Raw genomic sequence first — 21562 nt, forward strand, 5'->3', positions numbered from 1 at the left:
GATTTTCGTCAGAGAGTGTTCGAGATAAACAATCTACAATGACTGATCCCTACAATGTGCTTCAAATTGTGTATAAAAGACGAAACGAAAAACGTCCTTTTATTCTTTTTATCATTGTTGTATCGACATTTCCTGGGTAAAATATGACTAACCGATCATTTGATGACATAACTAATTGGCCAGACGTAATAAATTCCGTTATTTTCTTGTTTGGAGTCTCTCGTTTTCAATATTTTATTGTTATCAATGAAGTGTCTACTTAACTTTTATTGCCATCTTTCACATTTTTCAGATATCTACCAAGAGGCTTAAGGATATGTGGCCACATGCTTCTGAGCATCTATCTATCAATGCTCTTCCATGTCCAGTAACGATGACCGAGTAAAGATAATCTATAACATATATTAAAGCTCAAAGCAATCTTTGGTTTAACTGCTCATAAATCAGTCCGCTTAATTGGAGTGTTCTATAAGTATGCCCCCTTGTCGTGGAATGGTTACAGTTTGCTATTCTATTCTTCAATGTCGGAGGAAAATCAAAGGCTATTCTAAAATAAGTATTGAAAGTTGGAAACTGCCAGAAGAAACAGTGATTGTCATTGGAGGGTTATTAAAATAGGTTCGTTATCGGTATGAGGGGAGAACAGCCATCGATCATCCGAAGAAAGGAATTAGAATAAAGCAGCAGTCATTATTGCAATAAATGCTTAATTGAAAATGAAAATTATCATCGGAAAGGTCTGGGTGTCTGTATAGTGTATACATTCAGCATGTGGGATTAAACTTCCAGCATGTTTAGACTGTAGTGTAACTGTGTTCATTGAGAGTATCCCTGTTGAACTATGGCCGGGAGTAGTGATGAAAAAGAGCAAAAACTCTCAACAGATGAAGAACGGGACGAAGAAGATGAACATTCAGACGAAATAACTGACGATGTGATTTCTGTAAAATTTAACAACGGAGGACAACATAGAATTGGTGGGGAAGCAATAAGCGTCGTTGTTTGTGACGAAAATACAAACTGCGAGGAAGAAAAAAGGCATCGGAGATGTTGTTTTTGTTGTCTTAACTGCCACTGTAGGTGTAAAAGACAACAAGATGAAAACAAATTGTCCAAAAATGACAATAAAACTGAAAAACAGACCTCTCAAGTCCGAAACATGTCCAAAAGTGAGCGAAGAAAAGAACGGTGTTGGATATGTTGTAAAAAGTTTACAGCATTTCTCTTTTCCCATATTGGACTTTGTGGACTCGCCATAGCATATTCTATCATGGGTGGTTTCGTTTTCATGTCTTTAGAAGCAAGTCATGAAATAATGGAGCGAGGAAGTGTAGATATGAGGAGGAAATCTCAGGTAGAGAAGCTGTGGAATATTACCAATTTCAATTTGATTCTCGGAAAGAAAAACTGGACCTATGAAGTGGACAAAGTGTTGAGAGATTTCCAAACGGATATATACGAGGCCACCAAATTACGAGGGTGGGATGGCCAAGGCGAAGATGCAGACGCTCAATGGTCGTTCGCCAATTCTCTACTTTATTCCATCACTGTTATAACGACTATAGGTAAGCTATAATCAGTTTATATACAGCTTTTTTAAATTTTATTTTAAAAAGGTAAATTTTGATCTTTAAAATTTATTGACACAAAAATTTTGATAATAGCATTTATAAATTATGAATAAAAGTTTCATTCAGAAATTCGCACAATATACAATGCACCTTTCTCTAAGCCCTTTAGATTTTCTTCCAGAAAACACGATTTTATCGAATGTCAAAAGATCATATGGTTTTTTTCAAAGATGCTTTGATTTCCTATAATGAATTTGCAAGAAGCCTTTTTAAAAATGGAAAAAAAACGTCCGAGGAAATTGACACGCCTAATTTTCTAGTTCACACAAGAAGATATCAGTCTGATAAAAATCAGCCGTGTTTACATAAGAATATGATAAGTATGTATACCCTTGATTTTATTATCTTAAAGATTTCCACAGTATAAGATCAAATTTGATTGCTACATAGTATGGGGAAAAACTGAAGCGCAATCTGCTCGGTAAAAATCAAATGGATGGCCTAGCTTTAGATAAAACCTAAGCACAACCTTTGGTCTAGGAAAATTCCACCCGCAAGCTTTCTGTATGAAAAATGAGCGACAATTGACAAGTTTGCAATTAGCAGATAATTATCGCCCACCGGCCTCTTCAGCTCTAGATCTATGAACTCCGTCAAACTAACAACACTTTTACATAGGAATTCTGTTCGCAAACTTTTGGAAAAGTTTTTTTTGATCATCAATTTCCCATTTAATTTTAAATACTCAATTCAAAACACATTACATCGGTAGAGTTTAATTTTTCCCATTTAAAATTAAAGCTCACACTCTACAAAACGAGTCATGATCAATTAGAAAATTAATTTAATAAGTAGAGAACTTTTTTTCTTGGTCCAATTCACAAATACGGGTGGAGGTAATAAAGTTAAACTTAATTTACAAAAAAAACTTCAAAACTAAAAGCAGTTTACATAATGTACGCGTATAATTTGTTTTTAGCCTAGTTCGTCTGACTTATTTAAGAGCTTAAACATGTTAAATGCCTTTCCACGTCGATTGAAATGCACATCAATGAAGATTTACTGTGTCAATATTGAATTTTGCCAAGGAACACAGAAGTATGATGTCCTTAATTCCCAACAGTTAGTTTTAGGAACCCAAGTTAACTTTGCGTACGCATTTTGTTAAATACACTGTATGTGATTGTTTTTTGGGGGGGTTTTTGTTCGTTTGTTTCTTTTCTTTTTTTTTTTTCTTTTTTTGTTTTGTTTTGGTTTTTTTTTTGGTTAAACTCAACCGATTTTTACTATTTCATAGTTAAAAAAAATACTTGTAAAGCAAGTTAAGAATCAACCAATTACATTAATGTATACTCTTGTATGTAAGGATTTAGAAATATTTTCCATAAATCTTTTCATATTTTATTTAAATATTTTTTTGTGTATATGGCATATCCACCATTTATCTTAACCGTATATATGCTTTTCATTCAACTTCATTTGTATGTTTGTTTTAGAGCAGCTTTACTATAGAATCCAAATCTCATTTCTGAAATTGCAGTGACATACTAGTAATAGAAATGCTCTTGTTCGTTATCATTTCATCACGCTTCACCCTTTTCGTTAATCTTATTTTTACCTTTTTCGATAAACCTCTCAATTTCGGGAAACTCATGAAATGTTGGAGCTCATGAATTATTGCTCCGTGGAATTCTGACATTGAGTTTCGAACAGGAAAAATCTCTTTCAGTCTCCCAATGTAATAAACGTTAAATGACCAAAAAAATAGCATGCAATATTCAGATTTTAATAAGCAGCTCTATAACATGTGTTTTCTTCATAGAACAATGCTTTTCAAAGAGTTTGTTCACTTTCCACACTTCATATTGGCTTTGATGAATTATACCTCTCTCTTCATGATATGATGTTCCTTCTCCTCCATCCCAGTTCTTCATGTGTGGGTTAGAAATATGTATTATACAATCTATATAGGAAATCCGGCTTAATTGTAAGACTCTGAGCCCGATAAAATGTAGGATATTGAAATAATTTATTATATACGTATTTGTTATATCGGCCGTCGGACTGATATTGGAGTCTCGGGTTGATATGGGGTGTGATACAGATTTTGCCATGTTTTATACTATAAATGTATTATACAATCTGAGGCCATGTATCAAGAGACCTAGTCAACTAATACCGGTGTTGTAGAGTAGAATTTCCCCATAGCCAGCTTTCCCCCTGAAATTTGCACTCTAGAGAAGGATTTCCGCCGAGGGGAAATCTCACAATAGAGCCAAATTTCCCCTATTTCTTTCTCAGAGTAGGATTTCCCTTCTTTTATCAATGCTTAAATCATATCGAAAATATTTTGGCTTAAAGTTTATACGAAAGTCAACTGATTTTTTAATGGAAATATGAGTGTTTTCTACTCAAGAATTGTCAAATTTATTATGAAATTTTAAATCAATGAGTCTCAAGCAAGAATTTTAATTCATAGGAAATTGTTAAATTAGTCCTCAAAAATCGTGTGACTTGATGTCTCAACACCTTATCTCGGCGCCTGTTTGTTCACGAAATTTAAAATGTATATCAGGCCATCTTTAGTGATTTGATAATTTGTCCTCAAAAAGGCTCATTGTTTTATCTAAGGTTCGATCCTTTTTACAAAGAATGTGTGAGAAAATTCTAAAATTTGTTATCAAAGGTTCCATATACTATTTAAGATTTAAATTTTGAATTTTTCATACTTCTTATGTTTCAATGAAACTGGTCGCCATTTGAAGAAGGGACACTTGTAACTTTCCCCCTCAGGCATAAGTACAGCCATGAATTTTTATTATGGAGAAATTGGCTATGGGGATATCGCACTCTATAACTATAACGCAGAGTAGGATTTCCCCCCGGAAAATCGAATCTGATGTGGGATTTCCGTGGGGGAAATCCTACTCTAGAGTCATTTTTCTGTGGGTGAAATCCTACTCAAGAGCCTATTTTCCGGGGGGGGGGGGGGATTCTACTCTAAAGCCAGTTTTCGGGGATGGAAAGATTTTAGGGAGGAAAGCTTACTCTACAAGACCGGTACAACGGTGAGAAGGCCTGTTGCGCATCACAAATAAGACCACATTTAAGAAATTTTGAAGGGGAAACAGCAGTACACTAAAACCATAAAATTGATGAATATTCAAGACATGATTGACAGAAAATTTACAGATTGTGAAATTTGAAATAGAATACTAGTAAATCAATAAATTATTTTATTGCATTTCTTTTTGAATTGTACATACATTCCTGGTCATGCTATATTGCATTTTTTTATACATGTATTTCGTTCTTTTTTTCAAAACGATGAAATCAAATTATCACATGTTTTTGTTTTAAGGCTATGGACATATTGCACCAAAGACAGACATGGGAAAATTTATCACGATAGTCTACGCTTTGGTTGGTATACCAATCACACTGCTTTGTTTGACAAATTTGGGAGGATTTCTGGGAAACTGCTTCCGGTGGTTCTACAAACATGTCTGCTTATTGACAATATGGTTGTGCTGTCCTTCACAGGCAAAATGGTCATCCGAGAGAAAGCGGGACAGAGATATGAATAAGACCTTAGACAAGACCCACCAAACAAAGACACTGACCAAACGAAAGTGGTCACAGGACAGCATGGAGAAAGGTCAGCTGATCGGAAATAATGACGTCATCGAGATGGTTGTGAATGAAAAAGTTCCCAAGGAGCAGGTGCGCGTTCCGATTTTTGTCAGTCTAATGCTGATTGCACTGTACATCTTCGGCGGTGCCATTTTGTTTTCTGAGTGGGAAAATTGGCCATGGCTGGATGGCGCTTATTTCTGCTTTATTACATTGAGTACGATAGGGTTTGGAGATCTAGTTCCTGGAATGAGATCTGATTCACCGGCAAACCAAGAAAAACTTATTTTGTGTTCATTTTATCTCATATTTGGACTTGCTATCATCGCTATGTGTTTTGACTTGATGCAAGAAGAGGTCCGAGCGAAATGCAGATGGTTAGGCCAAAAACTTGGTCTTATTGAAACAGAAGATTAATTCCAAAATACGTATAGAAATATGGATTTATGAGTGATTCTAAATTCATTGCTTACTCTCACGTAAAAACTTTTAGACTGGATACTTACATTATTTATTTAATCTTGCAACTCAAAGCATTTGTCACTTTGAATGTCAGTACAACGTGAATGATTCTTAATAACGTAAAGGAAAAAATGGGGGTTACTCGATACTTGTAATTTTAGAATATGGAAATATTTTGACTGTGTAGCAAACATTCATAGACATTAGAAACTCTGTACAATGGTTTTCCAATGTAGTTTTCAATATGACAAACCTTTTTTCGCTTTAAAGAATGCACGTGTAATATTGTTTCTGATTTGTAACCTGAAGTTTCCAGACTATTGCTGTTGCGAACAAGGATTAGATTGTAAGAAATAGATCAAATCCTGGAAAACAATTTAGGAAAGAAGCTTTGATAAACATTTTAAAGTTGCTGTCAACTTCAGGCACGTATAGTATTCGGGGGGGGGGGGGGGGCTGAACCCTCACTTTTTTCTGAACATAATCTTTTATACTGTTAAAATTCGGTATGAAAATGTTTATTGACCCCTCCCCTTTTTTATTGCAACATAGTTAAATTCGTCCATGCTGATATATTCCATTTTTTGTCTGTCAAAGATTTTTTGGGTAGGTTGTAAGTTGTCATTAATTTTTTCTGGCTGAAACCCTCCCCCCCCCCTTTTTTTCAAAAACAATGCTACGTGCCTGTGCAGTTTTTGGCAATGGGCCCGTCCTTCCGTCTGTACGTCCCTGCCACTTTGGGATACCCATCTCTTATCCGCAACTCCTCCTATACCACTGAATAGACATTTATGAGACTTTGTGGAATCTTTATTAAACAGTGTCATCGTGCGCCTCCTATTTCACGTTTCGATAGGACACATATTAATATTTGGGGATTCTTATAACAAAACATGGACACTGTCATCCTTTATGGGGGTACCCATCTCTTTTCTGCAACTTCTCGTGTACCACTGAATAAAATCTTGTGAGATTTTCACAGAATTTTTATTACATATTTTATGATCTGATCAGACAGATATTTGGGGTTTGCAATAGCAAATATGGACGTTACCATTATAGTTATATGGGAGCAGGGCCGGGGATATCATTTTGTGAGCTCAGTGCTCACAGTATCTCTTGTTTTGTATATGAATATTTGAATAAAAAAAAATAGGATGGGCGGGACATCTACATGTAAAATAGCTGACAAGAATTCAAATTTGTTTAGAGATTGTTTCCATTTACAAAATTACTTAGTATACGAAAAAAAAATTCTGTCGTAATTTTTAATAACGAAGAATTTTGTGATAACCAATTGAGATTAGGATTCAGTTCTCATTTTTTATGAGATCCACATCGTTATCGTCATTACCTTTGTCAAATGATACACTTTTATGTGTGAAAGAAAGGAACATAGGTACATGTATTTATATTTCTCCTAATATTGTGCATGCTGACAATTAAGACTCCATGCTTTTGTGTCATTAATAAGCAGCTATTCCACATGTACAGACAGTGATTTTTGCTTTCGAATTGATTTTCTATAGCATTTAAACTAATAAAAACATCACTGTAACTATTTATAAAATTAATTTATTGGTGATAACCGTTATTGTATCTTACATTACATGTCGAGACGCCAAGCTCTTTATAAGTTTACTAGTCTTGTCTAAAATAAGAATGTATACTGGATGGAATGTATGTGATTTTTTTTGTATCTTGAGATTAATGTTAAACATATGTTTCACTTCATTAATTAAAGTCATTTAAAAAGCAATTAATTCATGGCTTCTGTTTGTGAAGACTTAAGGGGTAATTTCCATTTTCTATCGAACTGGAGAGAGAGAAACTATTGCAGGTATTTTATTAGCTGTTTCAACATTGTCAAACATGAAAATGTCAATCAACAAGTTTCAGATCATACATTTTATCAAATATTTACAAGTTCATCTGAACTAAAGACTCTTGAGCTTTTATTATCGGATAGTGCCCGGCGTTCCCTCCCCCACTTTTTGTTGCAGTATGGTCGAACTCTGTCAAAATCTGGTAAAAAGAGCAAATTTACCGAAAAGTTCGAAAAAGATCCTAACCCCGCCCCCTCCTCCAGAAATAGGATTTTAGTTTTGGCAATTTTTTTTATGCTCCCCCCCCCCCGGGTTTAAACCGTTGCTACCAGGGGGTTCACAAGTATCAGGCAAATGTTTATATGTGCCGTTTATCATGTTTATTAATAACTCAAAGTCGATCGTGGAAGAGGACACACAGGCACCTGATGTTTATATATACAACCCCTGGAAAATTAATGGATATTGCTGATATACACTTTGAAGTAGACATTTTTTAGTTTCTTTTATCACTTTTGAATTCTGTCGCTTGATTGAAAAATCGACCATTCCAATAAGCATTAGGCAAATGAGTACCAATGATTTTCTATCAAAGATAAAAGCAAAAACTTACCCTCATAGTTTTCGAATAGTGATGGAAAATGATGCAGATTGGAAAGTGGTGTGAAATTGTATGTTTTTAGAGTATTTAATGACGATATTTATTGTTTATAAATCGGAAGTGGAAAAAAAGGGCTTTAGATCACAAGTTCATCGTGAGAAGAGACCCTTGGTAAATGCAGATATGGCCTGGTGAAAAAGGAAGATGTACATGTAATTCCTTTCTTTTGAGATACATGTAAATTCCTGATCAAAATCCAACTGAATGCCTCATATATGTCACAAGATAAACGAATTTTTAGTAATCCTATTAGAAGAAAAATAAGATTTCGCTTAGTTCTTAAGATTCCTCGATCTTGTTTATTCATTACCCCAAATCATCGACGACTAATAAATATTTTAATCATTTTTATTGAAAATATCAGGTAAACAAGTGAAAAGCAATTCTTTGATATAAAAATCAGAATCAATGTTCAATAAGAGCGAATATTTGCGCAAATAAATGAATAATTCATAAATTAAATAGGTAAAAAAAAAAAAAAAAAAAGGTCGATTTGACGAGTACTGCCGAAAAATAAGTGGACAAATTATGAATTTTCAAATTCTTTTCATATAGATTAAAAAAATGAATTACACGAAAGAGAAATACACCCAGTTCACATAAAAGACGAAGGCATGCACATTTCAATTCATGATCAAAATTGTATGTATTTACACTAGTTCACAAAACATTTATATAAATGTTTAGATATGGTGATTGTTGGTGATTGTCTCTTTATACATGTAGTCATTTTCTTGTTTGCCCCTTGTGGATCCATTATTTTAAAGAAATAAACATTTTGTACAGGTAAAAAAAAAACTAAACGAACAAGACTAGTATGCTGGGGGATATATACAGTATATGGCCATAAGTGAGTTATCATTTTATTTTTTTTTTAAATATTTATTTCAATGAAAAACCCATTTTGATATTTAAAACAAGATGTGTTTGTGAAACACTGATGCCCCCGTATGGCAACTTATTGCAAAGGTTAAACTTTCTCAAATGCAAATCAAATATGCTGGTACCCAAAGTAAGGTCTTGTCTCGAGGAATATACCTGTGAAATATGAAAGCCCTAGTAGCAAACATTGAATAGATATGGAAAAGGTTAAAATAATTTAAACATGAAGGTCAAGGTCAAATGATCAAAATAAATGTTGCCTAAGGAAAGGCCTTCTCACAAGAAATATACAGGTGAAATATGAAAGCTGAAGCACCAATCGTTCAAAAGTAATGACCAAGGTTAAAATGTTTCAAAAGTAGGTCAAACTCCAAGGTCAAGGTCAATGGATTACAATTGTTGGTATCCAAAGGAAGGTCTTGTCACATGAAAAAAACATGTTAAATATGAAAGCCCTAACAACTTTTCAAAAGTTGTGTCCAAGGTTAAAGTTTTTGAAAAGTAGGTCAAAGTCCAAGGTCAAGGTCAAAGGGTCAAAGTTGTTGGTATCCAAAGGAGGGTCATGTCACAAGGATCATATGTGAAGTATGAAAGCCTTAGCATCAGTGATTCAAAAGTTATGGCCAAGGTTAAAGTTTTTCAAAAGTAGGTCAAACTCCAAGGTCAAGGTCAAAGGGTCCAAGTTGTTGGTATTCAAAGGAAGGTCTTGTCACAAGGATTACATATGTGAAGTATGAAAGCTTTAGCACCAACCGTTCAAAAGTTATGGCCAATGTTAAAGTTTTTCAAAAGTAGGTCAAACTCCAAGGTCAAGGTCAAAAGGTCAAATATGGTGGTACACCAAAGAAAGATCTTGTCAAAAGGAATGCACATATGAAGTATGAAAGCCCTAGGTAGTACCAATCGTTCAAAAGTTATGGCCAAGGTTAAGTTGGGAAAAATTTTGCAAAACTGGGTCAAACTCCAAGGTCAAGGTCAAATATGGTGGTACGCAAAGAAAGGTCTTGTCACAAGGAATACACATGTGAAAAATGAAAGCCATAGCTTCAACCAATCAAAAGTTATGGGCAATGTTTAAGTTTTTGCGGACAAACAGACAGACAGACAGACGGACGGACAGGGCAAAAACTATATACCCCCAAATCTTCGATACGGGGGCAAAAAAATATTGTGAAGTTAATTTTGGCCCAATTTCCTTATTTTTTTTTTTCACTTAATAATGCAAATTTGTTCATATTTTCTTTTCCTGAGATGCTTAGCAAAATGCTATAGATCTATCATTGAGAATAAATCATGAAAACTTCGTGTAAAAAAACGATAATTTCTTTACAAAGTGCTTTTCATTTCGCAGCACTTGAAGTGTGATATCATCGCAACACTAAATGGATAAAATTATCACGAATATGTCCAAATTATGTTAAGAAGCTACAAACAATTTTTCCATTTATGACATTATTATATTTATATTTAAGAGAAAAAAATAGCAATATTTTTGACAACGTTGTAATATTTACGGCTCTTCTTGTGGCTGTCAATGTAATCGTCGTAAGCCACGGGTATCTGTGGAAATAAAATAAAAACAAAAAAAAAAACTCTTTGCGTGCGTCGATTTTATGGATGTTTTATCTAAAACTGTTTTGCTCAAATACAAGCAGTTATCCATTCTTATTATTGTATCTTGATTTTTTTGTATTTATACAGACATAAAAGTGCACAAAATACCGAAAACACAGAAATCTGAGAAAGGGGTCTTATCCGAATGAGTTTGGAACTCGTTTAGCAAATACCCGTCACGCCGGAAGTCTATATCATGTCAACAAATCTAACACGTCAGGATGAGGCTTGTCCATAGTATTCCTCAATAAAACTGGCACATAATGGTTTGTTTTTACCCGTAGAAATGAAAAATAAGGTTCAAGAGAATAAAAGTGAAATTAAAAATTATGTAGCTAAATCAGGAATTATCAAAAGAAGAAGAATGGCCCTTCAGGCCTTGTACAGTTGTAGTGTAAGGTATCACATTAATGATCGTGGTTCTCGGCTCATTCACATACTGCATAACCTGTTAAGTCATTGTAAGTTTTGACATTTATGTTCATTCAGTGAGTTTAAGATACCCTTTCAACATCAATCGGTTCAATGTATTCATGTGAATTTCACAATAACTGAACAGGTTGGGACCAATCGCCTAAATGGGATATAATAGCCCGTTTGGGATATAATATCCCAAATGGGATATAAATTTACAGTGCAAAAAATGAAAATTTTTATTTTGGCTATAAATATCATAAATCCGCATCAGAATTTTTAAAAAGGAATAACTTTTGGCATACAAGTTTTTCTGCAACCCTACAGTTTGTTAGATTGATCCCCAAGAAGTTTAGGAACTTCCGAGGGATCAATCTCATAAACAGTGGGCAATCAGAAAAACTTGTAAACCAAAAGTTATTCCTTTATAAGTATGTTGATGCGGATTTATGATATTTATAGCCAAAATAAAAATTTTCATCTTTTGCACTGTAAATTTATATCCCATTTGGGATATTATATCCCAAACAGGCTATTATATCCCATTTGGGCGATTGGTCCCAACCTGCTGAAGTCACAGGAGTAATAGTACAGATATATTTGGAAGTGAAGTCCCTTCCCTCAATTTTTATTTTACTTCATAGCCACTAAGAAACAGTGTCATATATAATTTGTTTACATAATTTTGAGTATTGATGTGATAACTTTAGATGATCTTTCCCTTTCCCCTTTAGTTGTGGATGGATTTGTTGACAGGGGAAGACAGATCTCATCTTAGATGGAGCCTTTTGATCTTAAACTCCATCAAGTAACCTATGAAATAGGTTCTGATTCACCTGATGAAGTGGACTCCTTTAGCACTGTTGTTGCCTATGACTCCCAATTTGCTCAAGTAGATACAGTACCAACAACCTGTTCCACACCTTTAACCTTCACAGCAGCCACTGAAAACCAAGGTAAATATCAAGAACAGAATGAGATTGAAACAGAGAAAATATGGGTTTTTCCTAGTTACCGTAAATAATTTTTGCAAAAGATTATATTTGTAGATTTGATAATTTTGTATATTAATTGGAGATCAATTGATGATACACTAATTGTAATGTAACTAAAAGATGTACTCATTTTAGTATAAATTTGTAGCAAGATCCATGCTTTATCTGCTGTGACTTGGTGAAAGCATAGGGTAAACTGTGTGTGTCATCTAATATAATTCATGTTTCTATATATCTATTGTTTCCATTATCTAGAAGAATTAACTATCAATAGGACTAGCAAAATAATCTTTTGCATTATGTACATGTATTAAGATATATGATTTAGGATAAGTTTTACTTAGATGCTATCTTTAGTTTTAAAAATTGTAGAATAATTTGAAAATCTGACAGTAACTTTTCTATTTATCATAATTTTTTCAATTAAATTCTGTTTTTATGTACATGTACTAACATAAAACGCACTGGGAAAGGTGTGCGAGTACAACATATGTACAATCTCCTGTTTATGTCAAAAACAATCTCATACATATTTAAGTAATCACAATGCAAACTAATAGTGCTGCTTTTTGGTATTGCTTCAGTGTTAATCATAAACTAGAAATTTTGGATGAATTTAACATCAGTAACTGTTTTAAATGTAATTTAGATCTGTAAACTTAATTTTTTTTTTGTGCATACATTTCCTGTAAAATTATATATATCATATATATATATATATATAATTTGTTTCTTTATGCAGCAAAACCAAGGAAACTAAGAAAACTTCCTCAAAGAATCCCCCAACCTAGTCGCCTAAAGTCTACACAAATCTACTCCAAATCTGTTTCCTCCATTCCTTCTCCTAAGGGTCATTTGGATTCCTCTGGATCTGGATCTTACTATCCTCCTCAAGAAGCACTGATCAATCCAAATCACAATTTCATTGAATCACAAAGCTTCTTTACTCGCCGTGAATCTGTTCACATTTCACAAACAGATATACGCACACTTTTTCAGGTGATGATGTGTCTATTTTGCTGATTTCTATTATATACTTTGTTTGCTAGTGGGCATGAGAATTTGATGTATACGTTAACTTTATACAGCTACATATATATTAAAGGATTAAGAACAATGAATTGATTTTATCTGATTTTATTTGTAATGGTTTTCAAATATTTGTTGAAGCAAAAACTAAAGAATCATGATCATTTGACATAACAGGTTACCTCCAACAGTACCTCTGCCAAGAAATTTCCACGACGACCAGTCATGTCCGAAAAGCCAATTCCAGACAAAGTTGATGGAACTTTAGCATTTCAAACAATGGCTGATGCTCTTCATCTACAGAAATCAGTCATTGGTAAGAAAACAACTATTAGGATAGATTTGTTTGATGAGAAGGAAAATGAAGATTAAGTAATAGTCATGGTTTAAATGTGTAAAGGAAATAATTATGCGAATATTATGAATAAAACTGTCCATACATCTTTTATATGTGTTTTTAGGGGAGAAGAAAATTACACCAGCATCACCTGATGAAGTTGCTCGTATCATAGCCGAGACTCAAAAGAAATTGAGCCAACCAGTTACAGAAACCAGTGGAGCTTCACCATTGGTTCCTATGGCATCCCCAGAGGAAATAGCAAAAGCCATAGCTGAAACCCAGAGAAAGATGCAAAGCCAGGCCACAACTACTGGTAGTTCTCTACCGAATGAAGTTACAGTTCCCATTGCAACCCCTGAAGAGATCAGTAGAGTGATTGCAGAAACCCAGAGAAAAATGCAAAAGCAGTCATCTAATGAATCTTCTGTTAAGGTTATTTAAATACATGTGTAGAATTAGCACACTGTAAGTTTGTAACAACAATTGAATTACAGAAATTCTTCACTCAAAGGAATATTGATCATATTAAGACATTCATTATGAAAACCTGTGAGAAATTTGGATAAATTCTATACAAAAAATTTAACATATCATTCAGGATTTTTTTTTCATTGTAGAATACAGATTTCTCTTCAGAAAGTCCAGTGGAGAACTCTGACCACAAGAGTGTTCATACACCACCTCACATGCAGGATATACCAGGGAGGGACCTGGTCAGAATCCCTGCATCTAGTCTTCAAACCTCAACACAGAAATCCATGTCATGGTTGAAGGGAGATCACCCAGCTAGTGAAACGGAGTTATCTGCCCATGACTTAAATAAATCTGAGAGTGTGGTTAGTGAAGCAACTGCCAGCGACACAGCTTCCGTTGCCTCCACAGACTCATTTTCACATTCTGACATGGATAAATTTCTAAGTACATTACCTCCATCTAAAACTATTGATATCAGTGATGTTATTCCGAAAACCACTAGTAATTATTCTGCTTTCATACCAGCAAAAAGAGACTCCTCATTTAAACCACTGCTTGATCAGTTCATATCAATAAAAGATTTGGAAAATAAGAAGCTAAAAGTAGACAACCAACCAAACTCAGTTCCACATATGGCTGACTCAGGAATAAGTGTTGATTTTGAGAGTTCTAAGCCACAAATGTTGTCTCCAGAGCGGTCAAGTACACCCAAATCGTTTTTACCCAAACACACAGAAGCATCACACAGCCATTCAGCAACACTGAAAAGTATCCCTTCAAGTAGTGTTTCCTCTGAAATTCAGTTTGATTCAGCACAAAAGTTAAATGAAGCACTGAGAGAAAAGGCTAAATTGGAAGGCCAGTTAGAAATGTTAACGTATGAGGCAAACACTTCACTAAAAGAAAGAACAGAACTACAGTCCCAGATTGCAACATTAAAGCAGAAATTGAAATCCCAGAGAGACCAAGCAAATGATGCTGAAAAAGTGGCCTTGAAGTCAGAGGTAGAAAAAATGCAACGAAATCGCATGGTGCTGGAGAAATCATTGGTTTCTGCTCAGAAAATTTTAGAGGAGAAACTAGCAGAGGTGAAGGTCATAGAGGCAGATCTACAGCTTACCCAGGAGGAAAATGGCAAGCTACAAATCCGTCTGAAAGAGATTAGGGATGACACAAGAACAAAAGATATGACAATCCAAGCTCTTAAGAATAAGATAGCAGAACTGTATGTTGAGGTTCAGACTCATATGCAGGCCAAGATAGATGCTGATAATGAGCACAGGACAGCTAAAACAGATGTCTCATCATTAATCAGTGCTAAACAGTGGTATCAGCAACAGCTTAGGCTCGCAAATGACAGCAAGCTACAGTTGCAGCAAGAACTGACTACACTTCAGGCCCAAGCTCTATCTCAAGGTAGCATCATAGAGAGAATGAAGACAGAGAGTGCCAGACTCAGGCACCAGATGAAGGAAATCCAACAGAAGGCTTTGAAGGACAAAGAGCAGCTAGCCAGGCATCTAGAGAGAATTCAGAAGGATATGATGGATAGAGAAGTAGCATTTCAGGAAGTTCAAAGGGAGAGGACTCTCCTCGAAGGAACATTTGATTCCAAGCTGCAGTCGGTGGAAGATGAGAGGGAAAGGTACCAGTCTCTTGTGATAATCACTAATGATTTGGAATCTCGTCTAGATAGAGCACACAGTGATCTGCAGAAAAAGCAATCTCAGATTAATGTACTGGAAAGTGAACAAATTGAGCTCAATAAACAACTTGTTCTTTCCCAGGAGATGGTGATAGAGAAAGATAGAGTGGTAGAGGAACTGCAGCAGAAGTTACTGAGTGTGGAAGCAGAACTGAAAGAATTTCAAAAGAGTGTTTCACAGTTGGACTCTGAGATTTGGAAGTTAAGGGAAGAAAAGGCAGCTACTGAAATATCCTTGAAATCTGCTATGGAAGAGAAGAAATCTGTTGATTCTGCACTGGATGATCTCAAGAAAAACATGGGAAAAGTGGAAAAGACATTCAAGCAAATGAAGCAAGATCTGAACACTAAATCTTCAGAATGCCAACATGTACTTCAGGAAAAAACTGAATTACAGGACAGACTAGATAAATGTTTGGCAGACTTTGAGAAGGAGAAGCGTGAAATATTAACAGCTAGTGATCAGTCAGAGGAAAAACAAAAAGTTATTGATGACCTTCAACAAGCGAAGGTCAAGCTGGAATCAGAGGTCATATGTTTACAGAATGAGGTAGCTGTTTTGGATTCAACTAATAATTCAACAGTGAAAGAAAACCAGAAGCTACAGGAGCAGCTAGAGGAATTAAAATCTCAGTTGACTGAGGTTGAAACAAAACTTCAGGAGGCAAAAGTTCAAGTAGAAGAGAAGCAGCAAGCTGCTGAGGTTCCACAGGAAAGTGATAATCATGATCTCATAGAGGATAATGAAAAACTGAAACTGAAAATAACCTCCATGGAAAAACAACATCAGAAGGATATGATGAAACAAAGAGCTAGAGCTACAAAGCTGAGTTCGGATTTAAAAATTTTGCAGAATGAATTAACGGAGAGACAGAGCACTTTTGATTCTAACGTGGAGTTACTTACCAGTAAAATACGGGAAATCTCTGATGAGAAGACGCGTCTGGAGACGGAACTTGATTCAGCGCAGAGAAAGTTTGATGTTGGAATGGTTGAGCAGCAGGATCAAATGAAAACAATGCTGCAGGTAAGGTTGATTGAAATGTATCAAATCAGTTTAATTTATGCAAATTTGTGATTTTTCAATTTGAAATCCATCTGTGACTATTAATTTGCTCAACTGATGAAACATTCTACATATACATGTATACACAATTAAAAATATGGTTCATGGAGAGAAATATTAGCATGTAAAAGAAGTATATCATGAAACTTACGGATATTTCTCGCACTTGAATAAAAGTTGGTTTACGGTATTATACATGTAGATGACATCAGTGAGATAAGTTTGATAAGGGATTTTAAATAAAATGTTTATTTTGACAGCAAATGATTGATGAAGTTGAGTCATTGAAAATGGAGAAACAGGCTTTAGAGAGCCAGCTCCTTCACCTGCAGCAGCAGAGAGAACATCAGATTCAGGAGTACCAGCAGAGGTTGTCTGCCCTTGATTTACAGATCAGCCAACTCCAAGAAGTGGCCGCTTCAGCAGAACAAAAGGAAGAAATCAGTCAACAGCTGGCTCTGGAATTAGAGAAGGAGAAAGGGAAAGTGGAGGGTATGTTCATGAAATTTAATGGTGGTATGGAGAAATTTGAATATAAAGGGATTCCTACTTTCTTTGCAAAAAATACAGTGGATAGGTTATATGTCATGTTGGTATACTTTGACAGAGAAGGGCCAAGTTTGACGAAATGTCATTTTTAGTAATAAAAAAGTATAGCAAAACTTTGTTCTCTCAAACATAATGGAATGGGGAAAATTAGAATACATATAAAAGAAAAATTGGTAGGGACTCATTTGGACATATCCAATATATTTGAGATATTAATGTTGACAATCCGGAAGTACAACTGTACACTTACTTTATTCCACAAATAAAAGACATACATGTAGCTTTCTCCATGACATGGTGAATTTTTAATCAACACATAACATTTACTTTAGGACTGATTCAAACAAACAGTTCACTGAAGAGTCATGTTCAGCAGTTAGAGAGTACATTAGCAGAGAAGGAGACCAGCATAGAAGAAATGGATTCACAGATGGAGTCAAACAGAAAAGAATCCGAGGAAAAAGAGAGGGAGTATGTTACCAAAATACAACAGCTGGAGGAGGAACAAACAACAGAGAAAGAGGCCCAGAGGGAGCTCAGAAAACAGGTTAGTTTTCATTTCAGCAAGTGAAGTCAATCAGTAAGCAAGTGTGGTTATTAAATAATATTTTTGCAAAAAAAGGTGATTTACAGTTTTCAAAATGAAATGAATATACCCTGGTATATGTGTACAAAAATGTTTGCATATACATGAACAAGAACAATTACTGTTAAAATAGATGACATTTCTTATCTTTCAGATTGGTGTTAAAATTACAGAAAACAAAAAGTTAAGAAGGAATTTAGATTCCCTGAAAAATGAAAAAGAGATCTTACAACAGGATTTAGATCTCAAAACACAGGAATCTGATGACTTGAGATCTAAGTTAGAGAGCAGCAACAGCCTTCAGCAAGGAAAGACTAGTCAAATAAACCATCTGGAAACTGAAAATAAACACCTGCGACATGATTTAGAAAAAGCCAAAGTAGAACTTGCCGACAACCTTGCCAAGGAACCAATACTTCAAGAGCAAATTCAGGTTAATGAATTAAGCCTGTGTAAAAATTCTTTTTCTATATATATAGACATAATTTTTTATGGACAGAGGCAGGATGATACAAATAAATTATTGACAAAAACATTAATAATGTTAACACTATGTAAATTCAACAGAGTTTGCAGTGGCAGATCAGCCAGAAAAACAAAGAAGTGGCAGCCATTCAGCAGACGATGGAAATGACAGAGCAGCGACAGCAGGTGGAGATTGATAGTTTGAGGAAGACAATCGAAGACAACCAGTCAGAACTAGAAAGTCTGAGGGAGGAACTTGGAACAGCCCAGAGAGAGAAGGCAGAACAGCAGGCCCAGGTGACAGAGCTCAGAACCACACTCAAGGCCTCTGTCCAGCATCACAAGGTACAGTAGTAAAAATAGATTACCCTTACCAGATAATCTAGGAATCTGATATATACATGTAAAGGGCTTCAAAGATTTACCCATTGCTTTTTTTTTAAAGAAAGAGAGTCATTTTTATTTTTAAAAATTAATGATTTTTTGTGTGTCTTTATAACATTTAAAATGACAAATAATTAGAAAGGTCTTTTCCTGCAGCTCACAAAAAGAATAAATGACAATTCTGATTCGACAAAGGATGCTGGGACACAGGTAGAAAACCGTGACATCGTTATTCCACCTTTGCCCTTTGACCTGGAAGCTGTTGAGAGGTTACTTCAAGAAACATCTGCCAAGGCCTTGGCTAGCAAGTATGTTTCCAAGTGATATGATATCAATGTACATTTGTATACCTGTATTAAGATATACTGTATGTGTACATGTATATAAATCAAGCAGTCAAATTAATCATTTTTACATTGTGTGAAAAATATTGTTAATTGTGTTCTTAATGAAAAAAAAAGTTTTCTGTTACTTGCAATGATGCCAATATTTTAGTGAACTGTTTTGTCCTGTCAATAACATTTTATGAGTCAAAAAAACTGATACATGTCTCTATTTTAAAGACCTTTGGACAATCTACAGAGCTGTTTGAGTTCACTTCGATCCGAGATCAGTGGTTTACAGAAACAGATAGAAATCCATACTACAACAGTGGCTGAGTCAACTCAGAATTGGGGGTAAGCTTTCACAAACCTGAAAAACACTTTTAAGAAGAGCAAGAGGAATAAACTTAGTGGAGATCATAAAAACCTTACTTTACAATATCTGAGAAAGATTGAATACCACCAGTTTTATAGATCCTGCCAAAAAGCAGTTAAATTTCTGTCAGGTCCATTTTATGTTATAAACCAAAAAAAAAAAACTGTATCAGGCTGTATGCAAATAATATACATAGTTCAAGTCAGTATTCCAAAAATATTCATTTTAAGGATTATAATTGATTAAGGTGTAAATTTTATGTCAAAAGATCCATGTAGATGCAGCTTGATTTTAAATATTGATCAGAAGCGTTTGATTAAAAGTACTCTACCAGTTGATGGGTGCTTAATAATTGTGTGGACTTTATACTTCATTTGGTAATTGTAAATGTCATGTCTATTTTGAAATATATGCTCTTTATTTTAATAGATCTGTAGAGGTTACAGTAAACGAGGTGTTGAATGCAGTCAAAACAATGAGTTCAACTCACAATGGATCTGTTGGCATCAATTCTATTTCTGCAGCAGGGGTCATGGACGTCTAAAACAAGGGTCAAGGACATATATTTCTGCATTGAAGCAAGAGTCAAGAGCATATTGACCATAATTCAAGTGTTTCTTACACCTTACAGAAAACATTCAGAACATTTTAATTCCGTTTATTTACTTCCTTCAGAAGGAGTTCCTTGTTTTTGTTGAGTGTTTTGCCAAACATTAATTAAGCTAGTCTTTCATCAATATGGTATGGGAATGCACTTGGGTCTTCAGTTGATGAAATTTCATAATTTGTATTTTCTTCAGTTTCTTTTTTTTATATTCTTTCATGTAAATGTTCAAATTATTTTCAATGATTTATTATAGTATTTCTCATGCACTTTTTTTCAGCGGCAATCAAAAGCTGGCATTCTTTCAATAATTCATGAAAATTTGCTAATAAATTTTTGTACATCTCAAATAACAATTTGTGAGAATGTATGATAGCTCCAATGTGTTCATATGGAAAAAAATAGGGCTAAAATAACTAAGCACATGTGCATCTACAATATATTTAAAGTATTTAATTCTTTTTTGAGATTTTCAAACTTGTGAACATACTGTCAAGATATGTGTATTATTCACAGTAAGTTGCGTCTCTAATTTGCTTACCACCAATTCAACTTACATGTATAATTTCCTTTAAAAGATGTCTGTATTAGCAGAAGAATGTATCTATCTATTAATTTTTCTATTAATTTTCATTGAATAAAAAAAAAATACCTAAAGAAAAAAACATATTTTATAACAGGTATAACTCATTTCTTTTATTTACTGAAAATATTGATAAAATTGATATGGTATGCCAACTTTATATGGTATTACATGTAGTAAAAAGCCAATCTAGGTCTCACAATTTGTTCACATGTAGACAATTTTGTATTATAAATTAATCAGTCTATACTGGTACTTTGGTCTGGAAAATCCACAACTGCATATTATTATTATTATGTTATTATTGCTATGTTATTATACATTGTTGGTAACTAATGGGCTTATCAGGAAACCTTAAGATTAATTAACTGACCGTGGACTAACCTATAATTAAACAAGTGTTAATGAATAGAATACCTTAGGGTTACTTAGAATGGGTTTTATTTAAACTTAATAAATGTACTTTGCATATCACAGAGTGTTAGTGTGAACACCCATTTCTGTTGTGCAATAAAATGAACACTATGGCAATTGCTACGAGTTATGTCACCTTTCATTGAATTTGTTATCTGTATTGGGTTTTATATGATACATCTTCAATGTGCATGATAACATGTACAGCTTTTGACAGATTTGTTAATATTTTCTCTGTAATTTTTGTATTATTTAATCTCCCTTGTCTGTATTATGTATTTTTTTTTCTCATTTCTTGATACAACCTTTACGTATTTTACATGCTTTGCATATTTTGACAGTGGTTAACATTTTATTATTTTATTGACTTCGTTATCAGTTACTTGTATGTGTGAAATGGACCATCAATCTTAATTACAAATAAACCAGACATACACTTGTTAATATCCATTTCTTGTTCTGTGTTGGAAATACTTTCATTTATTAATTCACAGCAGATGCTAAAATCATCACCATTCTGATTCTGTAAACTAGTAAAAGATTAAAAATTCAAAACCTTCTTATCATTATTAAATAAAAAGTCAGTTGTAATCTGCTTGGCATTTT

General features: G+C 34.3%; 2 protein-coding genes across 2 annotated transcripts; both read left to right on the forward strand.

The window, feature by feature from the left end:
• The first annotated feature begins 359 nt into the window (after positions 1 to 359).
• On the forward strand, positions 360 to 6100 carry LOC133205626 (TWiK family of potassium channels protein 7-like). The gene is made up of 2 exons (XM_061341466.1): positions 360 to 1565; positions 4933 to 6100. The coding sequence occupies exons 1-2, from the start codon at positions 842 to 844 to the stop codon at positions 5619 to 5621; spliced, it is 1413 nt and encodes a 470-aa protein (XP_061197450.1). The 5' UTR covers positions 360 to 841; the 3' UTR covers positions 5622 to 6100.
• Positions 6101 to 10830: 4730 nt separating this feature from the next.
• Positions 10831 to 21400, forward strand: LOC133172684 (golgin subfamily A member 3-like). Its single transcript, XM_061307635.1, has 13 exons — positions 10831 to 10915; positions 11798 to 12019; positions 12801 to 13057; positions 13265 to 13403; positions 13549 to 13859; positions 14045 to 16633; positions 16933 to 17164; positions 17554 to 17768; positions 17962 to 18240; positions 18375 to 18617; positions 18813 to 18964; positions 19220 to 19333; positions 19785 to 21400. The coding sequence occupies exons 2-13, from the start codon at positions 11842 to 11844 to the stop codon at positions 19897 to 19899; spliced, it is 4824 nt and encodes a 1607-aa protein (XP_061163619.1). The 5' UTR covers positions 10831 to 10915; positions 11798 to 11841; the 3' UTR covers positions 19900 to 21400.
• The last annotated feature ends 162 nt before the right edge of the window (positions 21401 to 21562 follow it).

Source organism: Saccostrea echinata, unplaced genomic scaffold, assembly GCF_033153115.1.
Source record: "Saccostrea echinata isolate AGI-Se365-2 ecotype Australia unplaced genomic scaffold, CSIRO_AGI_Sech_v1 ptg000054l, whole genome shotgun sequence".
Classification (NCBI taxonomy): domain Eukaryota; kingdom Metazoa; phylum Mollusca; class Bivalvia; order Ostreida; family Ostreidae; genus Saccostrea; species Saccostrea echinata.

Bases quoted from the DNA above. Each gene is read 5' to 3' on its own strand.
- LOC133205626 (XM_061341466.1), top strand. From the start codon at position 842: ATGGCCGGGAGTAGTGATGAAAAAGAGCAAAAACTCTCAACAGATGAA. The intron at 1,566-4,932 runs GTAAGCTATAAT...TTTTGTTTTAAG, and splicing joins CACTGTTATAACGACTATAG to GCTATGGACATATTGCACCA.
- LOC133172684 (XM_061307635.1), top strand. From the start codon at position 11,842: ATGGAGCCTTTTGATCTTAAACTCCATCAAGTAACCTATGAAATAGGT. The intron at 13,404-13,548 runs GTAAGAAAACAA...ATGTGTTTTTAG, and splicing joins TCTACAGAAATCAGTCATTG to GGGAGAAGAAAATTACACCA. The intron at 13,860-14,044 runs GTTATTTAAATA...TTTTCATTGTAG, and splicing joins CTAATGAATCTTCTGTTAAG to AATACAGATTTCTCTTCAGA.